Source organism: Corythoichthys intestinalis, chromosome 2 (assembly GCF_030265065.1).
Source record: "Corythoichthys intestinalis isolate RoL2023-P3 chromosome 2, ASM3026506v1, whole genome shotgun sequence".
In the NCBI taxonomy this organism is placed as follows: domain Eukaryota; kingdom Metazoa; phylum Chordata; class Actinopteri; order Syngnathiformes; family Syngnathidae; genus Corythoichthys; species Corythoichthys intestinalis.
The window spans coordinates 34,652,616-34,669,556 of record NC_080396.1 but is presented as its reverse complement, the minus strand read 5'-3'; the positions used below and the strand labels follow the sequence as shown (position 1 = coordinate 34,669,556).

Genomic DNA, 16,941 nt, shown 5'->3' with positions numbered 1-16,941 from the left:
TTAAATTCTTTATTAAAGTACAAATAATCATGTAAATAACAATAATTAATCACAAACAATGAGATTAAATGCTGATAGCATTTACTAGTGCAAAACAATGGAAAGTAAACAGATTCAGAACACTGACTTTGCCTTTCCAACATTATTCAAAACAATTCTTAAAAAAAATTCTACCAATATTATTATAGTATACTACTATATATAATAGTAGTATAATAATTATGATAATTATTCATTGCAATCATATTTGTCATGAAGAGTGTCATTTGAAAGCTATTCTTAGTGTAGAATCCGAATTATGTAGTCTTTACTTAACATATTATAATATTAATTCTGAAGTATGTGGGATTAACTCCAGAAATCATTATTTATATGACGAACATGACGTGCTTTTGCTGTTAACCAGCTGTTGAGTGTTATTGTATGACTGATTGGAACTGTACTCCATTGTTTTGCCACAGGGTGTGCTGTCGTGTATTTTATGTTCGGTGTGAAGAAGAAGAAGAACGTTAAAAGCGGCATTAGAGGCCTGTTCTTCTCAACTTCTCCCTCACTGCACTTTGGCTCTCATGGAGAGCACGTTTGCTCATTTGTTCGAAACAAACGATAGCCGACGTGCAAAGTAGCAAGTGAGGTGTAAAAATAACGAGCTTAGTGGCGTGAAAACCGCGGGAGAGCTAAGTGAAGCTAATGAACAGCTAAGCGATGCTAAATGGCGCTAAATGAAGCTAAGCGACTGATACTCAGTCCGTCGTCGTGGAACAGTCCATTGTAGTGCGTGTGTGGCGGGGAGAGATAATACAAATGCAGCATTCAAATGGCTTTCTTCTTTTTGTTTTGTTATTTGTTTGTTTGGTATGCTGACATTATCATACATGATGAATAGTTGGGGGTGCTGCTGGCTCCGGTGGCCCAAACCGTTGCTCGTTGGGGCAAGGGCAGCTGGTTGGGGGCCTAAGGCGATTGTCTACTTCGTCTGAATAGTAGATCCGCCTATGAATATAGGACAGGGTTCTCAAATAGGGGTGTGACAAAATACCAAAATGGTGATATATCGTGATACTTTGTATCCCAAAAGGTTATCGATATGCATAGGCGGAGTTTGACTTTTGGGGCAGGGAGGGCACAACATGTTGATGACCCCGAAACGCAGTGTCATCAATAAAGTTAAACTTTATAGAATATTTATAATAATAAGTTGACAACGAGTGTTTTTTTTTGTTTCCCATCATTCTAGAGGAGAATTCTAAATGAGGCTCCTTAGGCAATACTTTTTGCCAAGATCGTCATCCATTGATTATGGTACGCCCGCCGGTGTCGTGCCAATGTAGTTACCCCAGTCAAAAACTGTATCCCCTGGGCAGAGCCATATGGAGGTAGATTTGTGTCTTTACTATTCAACCCCCCCTCCAAAATGCTTCAATCAAAATATATATTTTCAACCTCCCAAAAAAGTCGCTTCAATCCAATCCCCCCCCCAAAAAAAGTGTTTGAATGCAAAAATAAATGTAAAACAAAAAAAAAAAACCTCGAAAAAATGCATGTCAAAGCAATTTTTCTTTGATTTTTTTTTGGGGGGGGGGGGGGGGGGGGTTGAAGTCATGTTTTTTTTTGTTTTTTTTTTGATTGAAGTAATGTTGTTCTAAAAAAAGAACAATTTCAATCATGGAAAAAGTTTTGGAACGCGAAAAAATATTTGAGATTGAAAATTTTGCATTTGAACACTATTTTTCATTGGAAAAAGTTTTCTTCGATTGAAACAATCCTTTTTTTGTTGGGCCATATTATGGGTAGGACATTTGTGTCTAAATGATTTAATCCCAAAAAAAGTTGTTTCAATTAAAAAAAAAAAAAAAAAAAAAAAAATTATTAGTCACATGATCTGTTGGAAAAATAATTCTGACCCATTATGAAAATATTTTTTTGTTCATTTCATGTATATTTTTTGCAGTTTTATAACTTTTATATATATAGGAAAGTCAATTCCATGCACTGACACTTTTCGCCCACTGGGGGGGGGGGGGGGGTGGCCCCCCCCTTAAAATCCGCTTATGTCGATATGCTCCTGTCAAGAATCGAAGGAACCATCAAGTTGCTACCAAAATCTTCCACCATATTAGTGTCTCAGTTAACTAAGTTAAGATACAGTTAAAATGCACTGGGAGCAACTCCTCCGTGCTCGACGCCCAATCCATTTAGACTGGGAAAGTTCGTTCATTCAAAACCAGAGCATTCACAGTCATTCGGTCCGATTTTCGTGGCATTTACAGGTCACTTGTTGTTCATTTTACAGCATTTACAGGCCATTTCCTGTTGAGTCACTGACTATTCATTTGGGTGATTCCCAGGTCACTTCCTGTTCTGTAACTCAAAATAAACAGGAATTGACCCATAATATACCCCAAAATCAACAGGTAAATGACCTTAAATGGTCCAAAATTACCTCATTGCCTGGCATTGGCTGCCACTGACGGCCCTAGACGTTCAATCCGTTTGAAGTGGGAGGGATGGCAGCAAATTCGTTCATTCCCTGCCACCCTCCCAGTTCAAATGGATTGGACGTCTACTTGTGATAAACTCATTCCAATTTACAGCAGAAACTTGTTTTTCTGTTTATTAGTTGTTTGTAGAAAATTCTAGAATGATTTCCTGACCAATGTATCGATAATCGTTGAATCGTTACATCGTCAGATTGTTATCGTGAGCTTTGTATCGCAAATCGTATCGTATCGTGAGGTACCAAGAGGTTCCCACTCAAACTCTCAAATGTGTGGCCTGTGGGACATTATTTTATTGCCCCTTTGGCATCCAATTATAGTACTATATTAGTGGTGCCTGCATGTCTTTAGCGATGGGCAATTAAAAATACTGTACAAATCATTTTAGATAATAATAATTAATTGAAAGCTTCATTTTTTTTTTCTTCGAATGATCGCTTTCAGGCAATCCTGGTTAAAATGGATTGAACGTCTATTGTCTACTATAGGGGTTTTCAATATCACCTTCCCTCTTTTAATAGCTATCACATCACATATACTAGTCTTTCTAAAAAAATTGCATATTGTGATAAAGTACTGTGACCTGAGCATGCAGTAAATGAGGCAAGCTAATGATAACTTTTGAATATATGCCCACTGTAGTGACCATGGTTCCTAAGAGGGTTAAAGTCTTTCCCTCAGGTTGGTCCCACGAATTTGTGGGGTTCCACTATAATCCTAAAGTTGTAATATTACAAGAAAAAAGATGTAACACAAATAAAGTCCGACTGAAATAATTGAAATCATTACCAAAAAAATTATCCTTAGGTTGATCCCGCGAACATGCGGGGTTCCACAATAATCCTAAAGTTGTAATATTACAAGAAAAAAGATGTAACACAAATAAAGTCCGACTCAAATAATTAAATCATTACCAAGAAAAAAAAAAAAAGTCAGGAAAACAACACCCCAGGTCTTACAGTCAAAAAATCAAAATATTACAACAAAGAAACAAAAGTAGTAATACAGTCAAACCTCGGGATGGGAATCGAAATCCGATTCCAATTCCCAACCGGTTCCCAGTGTTTCGAGGCCTCGACATCACAATGAAAAAGCCTTAACGATCCCTTTAACGATTCCTACAGACGCATATTGCGTCGTGACTGTCTTGTTGTCCAGACGCATTAAACTAGCATGGCGCCAAGAACCACCCGCCCAAAGTTTGGCTACACTTCACCAGGAAAGAGGGTAAAAATGAAAGGTTACGATGGTTTAGCACGAGCATTGCAGCTGTAAACATAACAATGACAGCACGTAGGTTCAAACGCTCGAAAGTGTCTCTTCACTTCACGAGGAAAAATTACAACAAAACGACTTGCAGTCATTGCAAGGTGGAGATAACTGCATCAGGAGGGAAGGTGTAGATAACTGCATCGGGAGGGAATAGACTGCAATGTCCTCACCAAGACAGCTATACAGCTAGATAAACTCCAAAATGACGATACAGGAGACGTTGGTATAATTTGCTGACTTTATTCAACCATCACTTGAAGAGTGAAACTAAAATTGGAAATGAAACAAATCAATTTCGTCCCCAATAACAAACAGGTTTGCATCAACGTAAATCAGTGATGATTAGCTGCTAATACAGTAATAACAAAACAGTTAGCATTCGTTCGCTAGCATTAGCACATCGTTCAAACCACTACACAACTGGATTTAAGTGTCCGATCGCGAGTGGAAACACACAACAACAACACAAAAGATGATACATACAGGCGTTGCCTCTGTAGATATTTTACAAACATTAACAAAGAACGTAGGGTCGTAGCAGTGCTTCCCTCTCTCACTAACTCGCTCACTCGCTTGGATGCGGCATTTCTTCTTCGCGTGTAAGCGTGCTCTTCTTCACGTGAGCACCCCCACTTGAGCGTGAAAGCACCATAAAAACTAAAAGGCATGCATTTCAATATACTGGTAAATAATACACTAACAGGGGTCTCCAAACTACGGCCCGCGGGCCGGATACGGCCCACCCCGCATTTGGTCTGGCCCCCTGAACAATACCAGAGAGAGTTTTGAATTTTTTTTTTTTTTCTCAATAGTGTTATTTATTTTCTGGCGTTTTTCTTTGAAGAACTCAGAGAGGGTTATTTGGTTATTATCTATTTGATTAATAGTGTTATTATTATTTATTATTATTATATTACATTATTGTTTTTATTTTATTTACTTTTGTTCCGTGAGGAATCCAGAAAGGGTTATTTGATTGTGGCTTTCTGAAAAACAATAATTTTTTACATTTAGACACTCCTGCAATTGTCACACTTTTTCTGTTACAAACTGACCCCGGCCCCTCATCACAGAAGGGAAAAGTTATGTGGCCATCACAGGAAAAAGTTTGGGGACCCCTGCAAGTATAACACATATTGCCAACGGCAGACCAACGACCTATTTACCAATATATACCAATATTTTTTATTTCTATTGGAACATTTACAGTAAAATGTTACACATTCTTGTGCATTTGCCACCTATTGCCACAGTTAATATTGAGGCTTTGCCACCTATTGCCACAGTTAATATTGAGGCTTTGGGCCTTTTTTGACCTTGTTGTTTGTAAGGTTGTGACTTCTGATTAAACAAACTCGATGCCAATCAAAACGTTTGTTCTTCTTTTTCCCCAAATTAGAATCGATAAGAGAATCGATAAAGAATCGAATCGTTAAGCAATATCGATAATGGAATCGGAATCGTAAAAATCCTATCAATTCCCATCCCTAGTCAAACCCTACATCTGGGACTCGCGTTATATAAGTGTTACTTTGCAAAGTACGGCGTTACTTGGCTGTAAAATGACACTGTAAGAGTGTACTAACCTTTTTTATGTGAGCTTTGTTTAATGTATCCTGTTCAATCAGTATTATTTTCTTAATTATAATATATTCTTCTTTTTTATTTTTATTTTTTTAAGATTAATTTTTGCTGTGTATGCCTTCTGAGAGAAGTAATATGCCAGATAAGAAGGGCAAAGAGCAAGTTAGTTGAGGCCTTTAGGTGGAGATAGAAGTACAAGTCGCTGTGATAAGAAAGGCCCGGTGACCTGAACACGTTGGCACCATCAGTGTAATACGGTCAGCTGATATCAGTGGAAGGACCAGCACTCATTCCAGTTCTTCCTGTAATTTTGTTAAAGCTTGCTCTTTGTTTGTAATAACACTATGTAAAAAAATATATATATACAAAGCTGCCACACATGCATTTCATCTCCAAGAAGAAAACAATCTACCAACATCAGATTTACATAAACAAGTGTTAACAACAAGCATAATAAAGTGCTTGTGTAGCGTAATCCGTTTCCACCGATATTTATTTTTTATTTTATTCCACGGACAGCATGGAGGTTTCCCCAGCTGCTGCAGTTATCTGAGTCTGACGACGACGGGTCACGTCAACCTGCAGATGCACGCAGCAAAGCAAAACGCCTGGACTCATTTATACATTCAATTGGCTGACACACTGACATGTGATCACCAGACATAGTTAGCTCTGATTGGTTCAAATGTGCATGTTTTCTGAAACAGCAAAAAAAGAAGGGCAATGCAACAGAAAATGGATCTTATTAAGGCTTATTTATCATATTTAGTTTTATTTGCTTTGATGGGGAGGTTCAGAACATCTTAGCTGTCAATGTGCACTTTGGTCTTATATTTGTTCATTTATGTTAGGCTAGTTATTCATTTCTTTGATTTAAAAAAAAGTCAATGTTTGCACGATCTTCAAAATATATTCCATTTCACTCTGCATAATATAAGTCATTTGTACTTATTTTTCTTAATGTAAGTTACTTATATCCTTATTATTAAAAAACAACAAAAAGTAAATGTTTACATTATCTTCTATTTTAATATACTGTACATCCTATGTTGTTAAGTGGTTAAAATTGAGATTTGGCATTTAGTATGTGAGTAAATGAGGGAAAATAAAAATTAGGAGATGGAGGTTGGGGTTATAGCTGTTTTTGTTAACTTTTATTTTGCAAATCATTGAAAAAATACAATTTTGAATGAAAATCAGTTTTGTTATAGAAATAACTGCCCAAAACAGTTGCATTTGAGGGGTTTTGACCCCTCCCAAAATAAAAATAAAATAAATAAATAAAATGTCTTGTTCCATGGCAGCCTTCACGTCGGGGAGTTCCGACAAGAAATTCTAACCACTTTCACCCCTACCCGTTGTTTGATACACATTGTTTTATTTAAAAGTTAAAATCACCTTTTCCTTTGCGGAAATATTCAATGTTGACGGTGTGTACAATTGGTAAACGGTAAATGGAGTTACACTTGTAAAGCGCCTTTCCACCTTCAAGGCACTCAAAGCGCTTTGACACTATAGCCTCATTCGCCTACTGATGGCACAGTATCAGGATCAACATGGGGCTCAGTACCTTGCTCAAGGATTCTATCACAAGCTCAGCAAGAATCGAATTCACAACCTCTGGGTTGGGGAACGACTACTCTACCACTGAGCCATGCGACCCGAATTGAGGTATTTATTTGAAATTCCGTGGTTGCATAATTTATTTAGGTGTGCTCAATAGTCCTTGGGCAATAGTGGCGCATACCGGTGTTTGAGTGGGTCAACCATTGATTGGTGGTTCAAATCCAACTCCCACTTGTGCATATTATTGTTGTGTCCTTGGGCAAAACAGTTCAACCAACTGGCCTGTGTGTAAGTAGTGCAAGAACCAGTGGCGGATGGTAGTCAGAAGGGCTGATGGTGTAAATTGCTTCAGTTAGACTGCCGCAGAGCAGCTGTGGCTTCTAGGGATATCCCGACCCAATCACGTGTTCGGAAATTGGGCCGATCGTGCCATTTTCCAGAGGATCGAAATTGGGTGAAAATTATCGGGTTTTTAATTAAAAAAAAACATGCTCGTACAGCCTCTAACCCTCCCTTCCTTCTAAGCAGTGCAGCTTGCGTTTGGCATTTCAAGTTAGGGATGATTGACAGGTTTATAGCTTTGATCTGACCAGCGAAGCCTCAGTAGCTAAACAATCAAAGGCACAAATTTGTTCATCTTTGTTTAGCTTGTTACACGAGCGGTAGGCCAGTCTGTGGTAACTCAATGTGTAAGTGAGAGGCTGTTCTCGGCAGCGTGAGCATCAAAGTGTGAGTGAATTTGAGTGGACTCACTCAATAATAATATCACAATGTATCGCAAACTCCCAAAAATCGCAATGATAGATTTTTCCAATATCGTTCAGGCCCAATTTATATACGTATATTTTTACTTTTTAAGGGCTTAAGCGTAACAAAATAATCCAGAAATACAATGACATAGCCAAAAGATACAAAAACATATATGTTTTATACGCCGCAACAGAGAAAGTACAGTGATCCCCGCTGCGATAAGTGAAAAGCCGCGAAGTAATAGTAGAATGTATGTATTCAGATTTAGCATTGGAAAGAGATATATATAAACATGTTTTTTTCACTCGTTAAGTTTTTTTTTAAATTATATATATATTTTAATAAATGTTTTTTAAGCACTTCAAATGTAGTAATTATGAAAGGTTTTAAACATGTTACTGTCCCACCGAATTATTTTTAAAAAAGATGCTTCATCGAGTGAGTCCACTCAAATCTGCTCACGCTGCTGAGATTACTTACAAACACTTACACACAAGTTGCCACAGCAACAGTTTAACTAGTTAAAGGAGTTACAAGGATCTTGAACACATTACGGATTATCTACTAAAGACAACAAAGGCTCTGACTTTAATTTGCACGGATATAACATGACACAAAATTATTGGGCATCTAAGGGGGGAGGGGTGTTGCAATTATGACTGACGATCTCCTGGAATGTATTACAATTGAACTCCTAATCCCCAATTGTAAAAACATAATTATCTGCTGTGTCTACCGAGCTCCTGTTTCAAATGTCTAGTATACTGAGTATATGGAAAAGATACTGTATAAAATGAATAATAAGCATGTTTTCGTTGTGGAGACATTAATCTTGGGATAAAATAAGTACAGCATGTTGTTTGATTTTCTCATACATTCATGTCTGATGAAACTGTTACAGTGACCTTGTGTGCGCCAATTGTTGCCACCATGTACACCTCAGCAATGTATCCTCTTAGGAGACTTATAAGAAAAGCATTTTGAGTCGCTACTCACACCAGCTGTGATAACATGTCACACACATAGCCACAAAGAATGTTCCACGGCAAACAGATGCAAAAATGTCAGGGACATGACAGAGTCATAACCTTGTATGCCCTAAAATTAATCGAGCTGCTTGACTGGACGCTTTGTTACTAAACCCAGATTGTTGACTGTGTTATTTTACAGTTTTGATGGATGTTCCATGCCTGAATGTGCGTCTTTAGTTGTATGGGGGACGGGAAACTGATAAGCATATGCTTCATCTCGTCCGCCTTTGTCGTCTTCTTCGGTTGCTTCGGGCAAATCATATCACATTTTGTAATTGTCAATGATTGTCAATGATACCGATGATGATAATAAAATTCCATTAAAAAAAAAAAAATCCATAAATGATGATTGATGCATGCAATAATTTTGATGTTCGTGACTCTGGCAAGATGAAACACAAACATCTGTCAATCATAGTTTACTCTAATGAGCAACTCCAGTGCACGTGAACTGCCTGACGAATAAAGACCAGCAGAGCTTTCAGTTTTAAGCCATGATTTCCTCATTTTCAGTTTCAGGCAAATATTTTTATGTCAGTGAATCCCTAGACCACAAAAAAAGTTATTCCATGGAGTGTACATGATTTCCAACTTTTTTATTTTATCGCTCTGCAAAACATTTCTCTGTACAGCTCCTGCCTGTATTGTTGCTTTACATATTAAGTTATATGATGCCCGACTTGCAGTGTTGTTAATCTTACTCTAAAACAGTCATTAGTCACAAATTTGTTCTGCCAAAAACTAATTGAGTTAGTAACTCAGTTATGTCATTGTAAGAGAAATTAGTTACTCATCAAAGTAACTGATTTTACTTTCCATGTTCTACAGGTCATTACATTATACATTCTATAACATCTTTCATTTCTTTCAAAGATATTTATATTACCTGATTGAATTGAACTGATTTTTTTTCATACAAAAAAACCCACACTTTTTAAAATTTCACTTATTTAAGAGTAACTGTATACAAACTTTAATTTTCAAATGCTGTGAGAAAAAAACCTTTTTTGTTTTTACTGTTGTAATGAAACCGCACCAAACCGTGACTTGTGTGCATTTTCACACCCCTAATATATATAGATTAGGGCTGTCAAAATTATCACGTTAACGCGCGGTAATTAATTTTTTTAATTAATCACGTTAAAATATTTGACGCAATTTACGCACATGTCCCGCTCAGACAGTATTCTGCCTTTTGGTAAGTTTTACAGCAAGGTTTTTTGTGCTGTCTAACAGCGAACTCTTGTGGTCGCTTTGCGACATGGTTTATTGCTTTCTTGCCAGTTCAATATGGCTGCACGACGTCTCGGGTTGACGCCTACGTTGTAATGTTGTGCTTATATGATCCTTGGACAAGATTTGTCCGTAAGTATGGTTGTTGTAAAGAATGTACATATTATGTTAGTAAGCGAAATGTTATATTTTTTGTATGAGACGCTTTTTGTTTATGTTTAGTGGACCTGTATAGCGTGCTAAGCTAACGTTGTTGCTAATGCAATGCTTGTGTACTTTTTTTCTGTAGTTTCACGACGGTCTTATGAGGACAGTGGTTTGAGGCCATTTTATTAATAAATCAAATGAAAAAGGAAGAAGTCTGATTATTAAGGCGTCGTTCACTAGCTGTCTAGCTTTGGAAAAAGTAGACGCTTCGGAGTGAGGACAGCATAGACAGATTTAAATGACAGTAGAGTGAAATGCCCATTACAGTCCTTATGTACCGTATATAAATTATTTTACAGAATATCTATATAATTTACAGAAAATATGGCATATTTTATAGATGGTTCGAATTGCGATTAATTGCGATTAATTAATTTTTAAGCTGTAATTAACTCGATTAAAAATTTTAATCGTTTGACAGCCCTAATATAGATATATTATTCAATATGCAGGTGAGGCTCTGAATCTCCTGTCTTTGCTCTAGTTGTTTTGATTTTGAAACATCACACACGGTCCATAGATACGTAATTCAAGTTCAAAGTTTAGGGTAAGTGACTATTTTTGGAAATAAAAAAAATATATATATTAATAATATTGCAGCGTCTACAAGGACAACTTGGTGATGATAATGCACACTCATCAGGAAAACAGTGCATTTATTTTCAATTAATTGTACCCACCTGGATGTCACAAACTGTATGTACAAAAAAAACAAAAAAACAAAAAACAAAGTTGCCTGAGCGTTTAAGATGGCACTCGCCATGCTAAATGCTACCGAGATTGAGAATGCTATGCTAACACTCTGAGCCACTAGCCAATCATCATCCCGTTTGCGATGGGTCACCACCCCTTTCCCTCCTCCCCCCTCCTGCTCTGCACTCTCCAGGGCAGGCAGGCGGGCAGGCAGGCGAATGTTTGACAAAATCAGACAACTTGCGCTTCATTCAACCTAACTGTAGTAGCGCGCCCCTTCATATCCTCAGCAAAAAAGTAATTAATTAGATTACTCACTACTGAAAAAAACGCCGTTAGAAACGCCGTTATACTCTAACAACGTTATTAACAAAACTGATTAGAAGCAAGGTGTTATCAACCCAACATGGTTATTCATCACAAATTATAAAACACACTGGACAGAAACATCTGGAGGTGGCCTACACCAATCCTTACAAAACACTTCCACACCCCCATACATACACCACACGTACCAAAAATTCCAATCTGAACCATTCTTCTGCTGAACATTGCTAGTAGATAACAACATAACGCTTGATTTACAATATTGTGCTTCTTGTAAAAAGCTCTGGACAAACATTTCACAGGATGAAATTGTAAGTAGTTATTTTTATACACAGCTAATGATAATTCGTTGGAATCAGATGAATGCAAATCCACAGTACAGCAACTTGCTATTTAGCTAAGCATTTATGCTGCGTCAACTTTCAGTGATTTCAGTAAAGCGGCAGATTTGCACGTCAAGATGTTATTTGACCCAACTGGCTTTAATACAACTATTCTGCTATTTTCCTTTATTGCTGCCTTCACTGAAGGAAAGACCTAAACATGTGACTACCCACATCCAAACAGTTATTCCGCCTTTGCGAACGTCATCTCAATTTATACCACTTGTATCTTCGACTTCATCGATGGCCTTCAGCTGTCCTTCATAGCAATTATCTTAGCTCAAATGAACTTCACTTGCCTGATTGGTCAAGCGTGAGCTTTGACCCCGCTTTGGGGATTAAGCGGTGGCAACCACGTCCATTTCCAACATTATTACAGGACTGGGACCTCAAGTTCCTGATTCAAGGTGGTTACTTGTGAGCTGGCAGATGGAATCAATTCACAGCATCCTCACTAAATGTTAAATAAAAATACTACATAGTTAGAAAAGCCTAATTTTGACACAAGGTTCATTCTATTTAATATATAGAGGGGTTAAAGCATGAGGAGGTTATATTTTTTTATACAACTCTTAGTTCCCACACAACATGCAAATTTAGATCTTTCAGTAACTAGTCACCTGAGAAATTTCTTCAACATAGAATACATTTTTCCCCCTTTGAGGTGATCCAAGGGGTAACAACAATGAATCCCATTCATTAGATATAGAAACTTGCACAACTCCACGTGATGCCAGATTAGGAGGCATTTCACTCTACACGTCTACACTCGGTCGGATAATGGCCTTACGCGTTTAAATTATTATACTATACAGCATGTCGGCTACACTAATGTTCCACTTTGCCGGATACTTTATTACACGGGCTAGAGAGCCAGCTAATTTGCTAAACGACGGATACCCGTGTAAAAATCAGGGGAACGGAAGCAACGCCATCGCCATTTTTTTGTGTGACATTACGGCATTGTAAACAATGGAGGCGAATGGTACATACGCGGCTTGCCTGCTCCTCTTTTTACAACTGAATGAGATTGTAAATTTTACGCTTGAATATGTCCGGAGAAGACATCAAAAAAACGCCAAAAATTATAAGCTTCCAGCTCAGAGGTGACTCGCGTGGACGATGACATTGCACACAAGGCTGCTCCTTTTTGCGCAAGCATCCCTTGAAGCAGCGTGGCCTTTATAAACGTGCCTTAAAGGTAGTGAGGACAGGTATAAAATATTGTCTGAATTACAAGGCAAAAAAAGTATCTGTCTTAGTATAGACGTAGCGTCAGTGGCAAAAATGGAATAACATTCTCAAAACAAAACTTTGTTGTCAGGCTAAAATGATTGCAGCTAATCTTCTAAGTTTGAGAATGTGCTAAACCGGAAATGAGGATCTTAAAAACGGACAACATGGACAATTCAGACTCACATTGGTGGGGGTCAGAGGCGGAGAGTGCTCATCAGTTACCAGGCTGAGGATGACCTCCATGACAAGAACACACATGCGCACACCTGGGATTACAGTTGTCTGGTTGGCCTCAATTTTGGTGGCTTTCCTTTGGAAATGACAAAGATCGTAGCTGTAGGTTGAGCATAAACACTCACTCTGGAAAGAGCCACTTTGTTGCCCAGCTGACTGAAAAACCCAGCGTGTAAACAATCCTCTTGACTACAAACAAGTGGCAACCTTTTTGGATTTCTATTGACAGAATATCCCTGAACTTTACGATCCAATGTACCATGACTTAAAATGGTGTGGAACCGCTCCACAAGTTCCAACTCGGACAAGTCCATGGAATAAACACAAAGGCACTTCGAGGCTCCCACAGACAGCTTGCATCACAGGCCAGCAGATGAGAGGAGAGCAAATATTGGTCAGCTCAGCGGTGGATTCCTTGGTGTTTAATCAGATAAAGTCTCCAGACATCAGATCTTCTGAAAGACAATGAATGAGAAAGGAGAGAAGCAGCACGCATCTTGTTGCTGTGAGGGTGACAGAGTGAGCGAGTGAGCTTGGAACCGTTGTGAAAACGCAAGTGGGGGGCTTTTATTTGGCTGGACATTCCGGGCCAGCTCAGCTACAAAACAGTGGCCCGATTAGGCAGAAAGAAAGGGAGAAACTCTTCCACTCGCCTCCTTTTCAATGATCTTGACGTTTGATTGTCACAGCCAATAAGTTTTCCTGAGTGATTTTGTACTAATGAAGCACCTTCTGCTGACCCCGACCGGGGGTTTCTGCTGACCAACTGGCAAAACTGAACCTGAGCTTGAAAACTACAAAAGGGTGGAAGGAAAAGTGCAGATCACACTCTAGAAAGTGTGCAGTGATTACAAGGCAGACATTCAAAACCTTGTTTGGCGTCACCATTAGAATGCCACCATTCTAAAAAGGAGTCTGTGAATTATTTCTGGATATAGGTTTTACTTTTTAAAGATGCTCTGAACTCATATGTACAAAATGTATTTATTTATTATTTATTTTTTTATTTTGCGTGTATGACATATTCAAGTGGACTCAATCGTCTCAAAATCAAAACTGTAGAGTTTGAGCTGATCTACTTGGGAAAAAAAACCCCGCATTTATACATACTTATATTTTAGGGCTGCAGCTATCGAATATTTTAGTAGTCGTTTAATCGATGGACTAGTTTTTTCGATTAATCGAGTAATTGGATAAGGAACATGAACATTTAAAATACCTGAGCTAAGCCTCAAACGGCGTAATTTTTTTTTTTTTAAATGAACATCTATGTACAACAAAAGAACAATTGGCCAGCTTACACAGAAAAAGTCCGCTAGCTTAAATGCTATAAGATGCTAGTTTAGTTTTTAAAAAAAAAAAATTTTTTTTTTTAACAATGCTCCAACAAATGATTCAGACACATATATCCACAAAAAAACGGCTAGATATACCTATAAACTAAATTAAGAATGAATTAAAAAAACATTAGCTCAAACAAAAACTTATCTTACATTGGTCTTAACAGGGAGCAGTTGGATTCAGCCATGTAAAAAGAGGCAGACTAGAGGGCAGTGTATCCACCCTTACCAATAAAACTAAATGCAAACACTTTCAAAACAAACAATTACAACGCCACTTTAATTAACCCTTTAACACCTAAGCTTATTTTGGCCGAATTTGCTTGCATTTGATGTTGCCTTTATATTTCAAAGAAAAAATTGTTTACAATGGCCAAGTTGGGTCCCTTTTTTCATGACACCTTGAACTTCATGTCCAAACTGTTGTTTTCTTCACTGACCAATTATAATCCACATTTTGGACCCAAAAAGACAAAAAAATCCTGAAATCTTTTTTCAAAATTTGTAATGTTGATGTGCCAATGACAACCAAACATGCTCGACCAACCGTTTTGAAGCTTGACAATATTTATTCAACTTGTTAGGATAAACATTCAATAGAAAAAAATAAGATTGAATAGTTTTATGTTTGACAATTCAACACAAACAGCAGGTATGGTCATAGGCGTTTTTGGCCTTTACACATACTATGGTCAAAACAGGTTATATACTGTGCAAAATAGTGAGAGAGAAAAATTATATATATGATCTAACACAAAAAGGGTTTGGAGGATATCTCTGTGTGAAGTTAGGTGTTGTACCCATCACTTTGTCAAAAGTATATACGTACATGCAATCAAGCTTCTCGAACACACATCTACATAAAAATTGAAAAGATTATAGTGAAGAAAAAAATATATATATAACTTTGGGGAAAAAAGTATTTTAAGAAATATTGACAAGTAGTTCAGTTCAATTCAAAATTTTCAGGCATTCGACCCAATAAAGTTTTTTTTTTTGTGCACTCAATAAAGCTTCTTCTTGAACAGGTCACAGAGCTGCGTCACACACAACGTCACACAGCCTACTCTTTTGTCGTTTGCGGCTTTGCGCGCTGCTATCACTTCTACTCGCCGAGACGCCGACTCATCCCAAGAAAACAATGACAAATACGGCTCATCTTCTTCCTTGAGTTAGTTAAATAATGCATTAGCTTGCGCTAAATGTAGTTTTAGATTCATTCTGCACGTTTCAAAGTCGCTTATTCAAACCAACCGGTGTACGAACACCGGCCGTTGCTTGCTTCGCATGCCTCCCTTCAATAGTTGACGCCTCACTCGGAAATGTATTAAAAATGATCACATTCGGTTCGTCCTTCTTGACATCACAACGCCTCTTGGGATATGTAGTCTTTTGTGCTGCTTTCGGTTTTGAAAAAAGACAAGAAATATGGAGATGGATACATAGTCCATGCAGCATTTTAATGCACATTTATGAGTGCAATAAAACTAGAAAACTCAAATGACATTATCTCCCGTTTTTCTTGGCCGATTGACTTCAAATAAAAACTGGTGTGGACATCAACTTCCGCACTTTCAAACGAGACCAACCAGCAGCACGTGGGTGACGTAATTACAGCGTGACGAAGCTTGAAAGACGATATACGTAAAAGCGTCGCTGCCGACACTTTCGGTGTTAAAGGGTTAAACGAATACTCGAAGCAACAAAATTGAATTCAAATATTTTTTTCTAATCGAATACTCGAGTTAATCGATTAATCGTTGCAGCACTAATATATTTAGAGATGAAAATGTGTACATTTGCTTACATTTCCATGACTTTTAAAGTAACAACGTAGCCAATGGCTAATATGTCTTCATGTTGAAGCAAAACTCAGAGACTAACTTGAACCAAAACATACACATCATCAAGCGAGGAAAATCGTGGAGTGTTAGGCAGCACGAGGACAACCCCAGCGTGGGGGCCGAGTGGAGAATGAATGCAGGCCTTAATGAGCAGGCAGAATCAGTTCAGGGATACCAGGGCAAGGAAGGATTTAGGGAAAAGGCTGCTTATATAAGAACGAGCTCCAGTCGCATGGAGAATGTGCAAGTGCGCAGGTCAGTGTGAAGGTTTGATACTCAGGAACACAAAAACGCAACAATTCCTAATGCAAAATACAATACAAAATAAAATACCGTATTGGCCCGAATATAAGACGGTGAAAATAGGGAGTCGTCTTATATTCGCGGTCTTGACATTATACCCATTCACGATGCTAGATGGCGCCAGATATCATTGAAGCGGTGTTCTGTCATGACAGATCTCAGCTACTCTCCCCATTCACGACGCTAGATGGCGCCAGATATCATTGAAGCAATGTTCTGTCATGATAGATCTCAGCTACTCTTTTTAGTTAAACCAGTTTGCATTATTTTATTGCAATGTTTTTCCTTATTCAGATTTGTTTCAAGACTACAGTTACAGTTAGACTTCACTTTGGTGGTTAATGCAGTTATTGCAATTTTGTTGTTTTATCACAATAGATTGGTTTATTTACATTTCAAAAACCAGAAGCCATTCACTTACGAATGTGATTGCACTTTAG

The 16,941-nt window shown here is 37.9% G+C and overlaps 1 protein-coding gene across 4 annotated transcripts in view; it reads right to left on the bottom strand.

The window, feature by feature from the left end:
* The window catches only part of tmcc1a (transmembrane and coiled-coil domain family 1a), a 73,076-nt gene that overhangs the window by 16,368 nt on the left and 39,767 nt on the right, over positions 1-16,941 (bottom strand). The window contains exon 1 of one of the 4 annotated variants that reach the window (XM_057821263.1): positions 12,964-14,293. The exons of the other annotated variants lie outside the window; for them this stretch is intronic. Coding sequence (XP_057677246.1) covers positions 12,964-13,038 — 75 coding nt within the window. The 5' untranslated portion in view covers positions 13,039-14,293. Of the gene's footprint in view, positions 1-12,963; positions 14,294-16,941 lie in introns of those variants that run through there. 4 annotated transcript variants of the gene reach the window in all.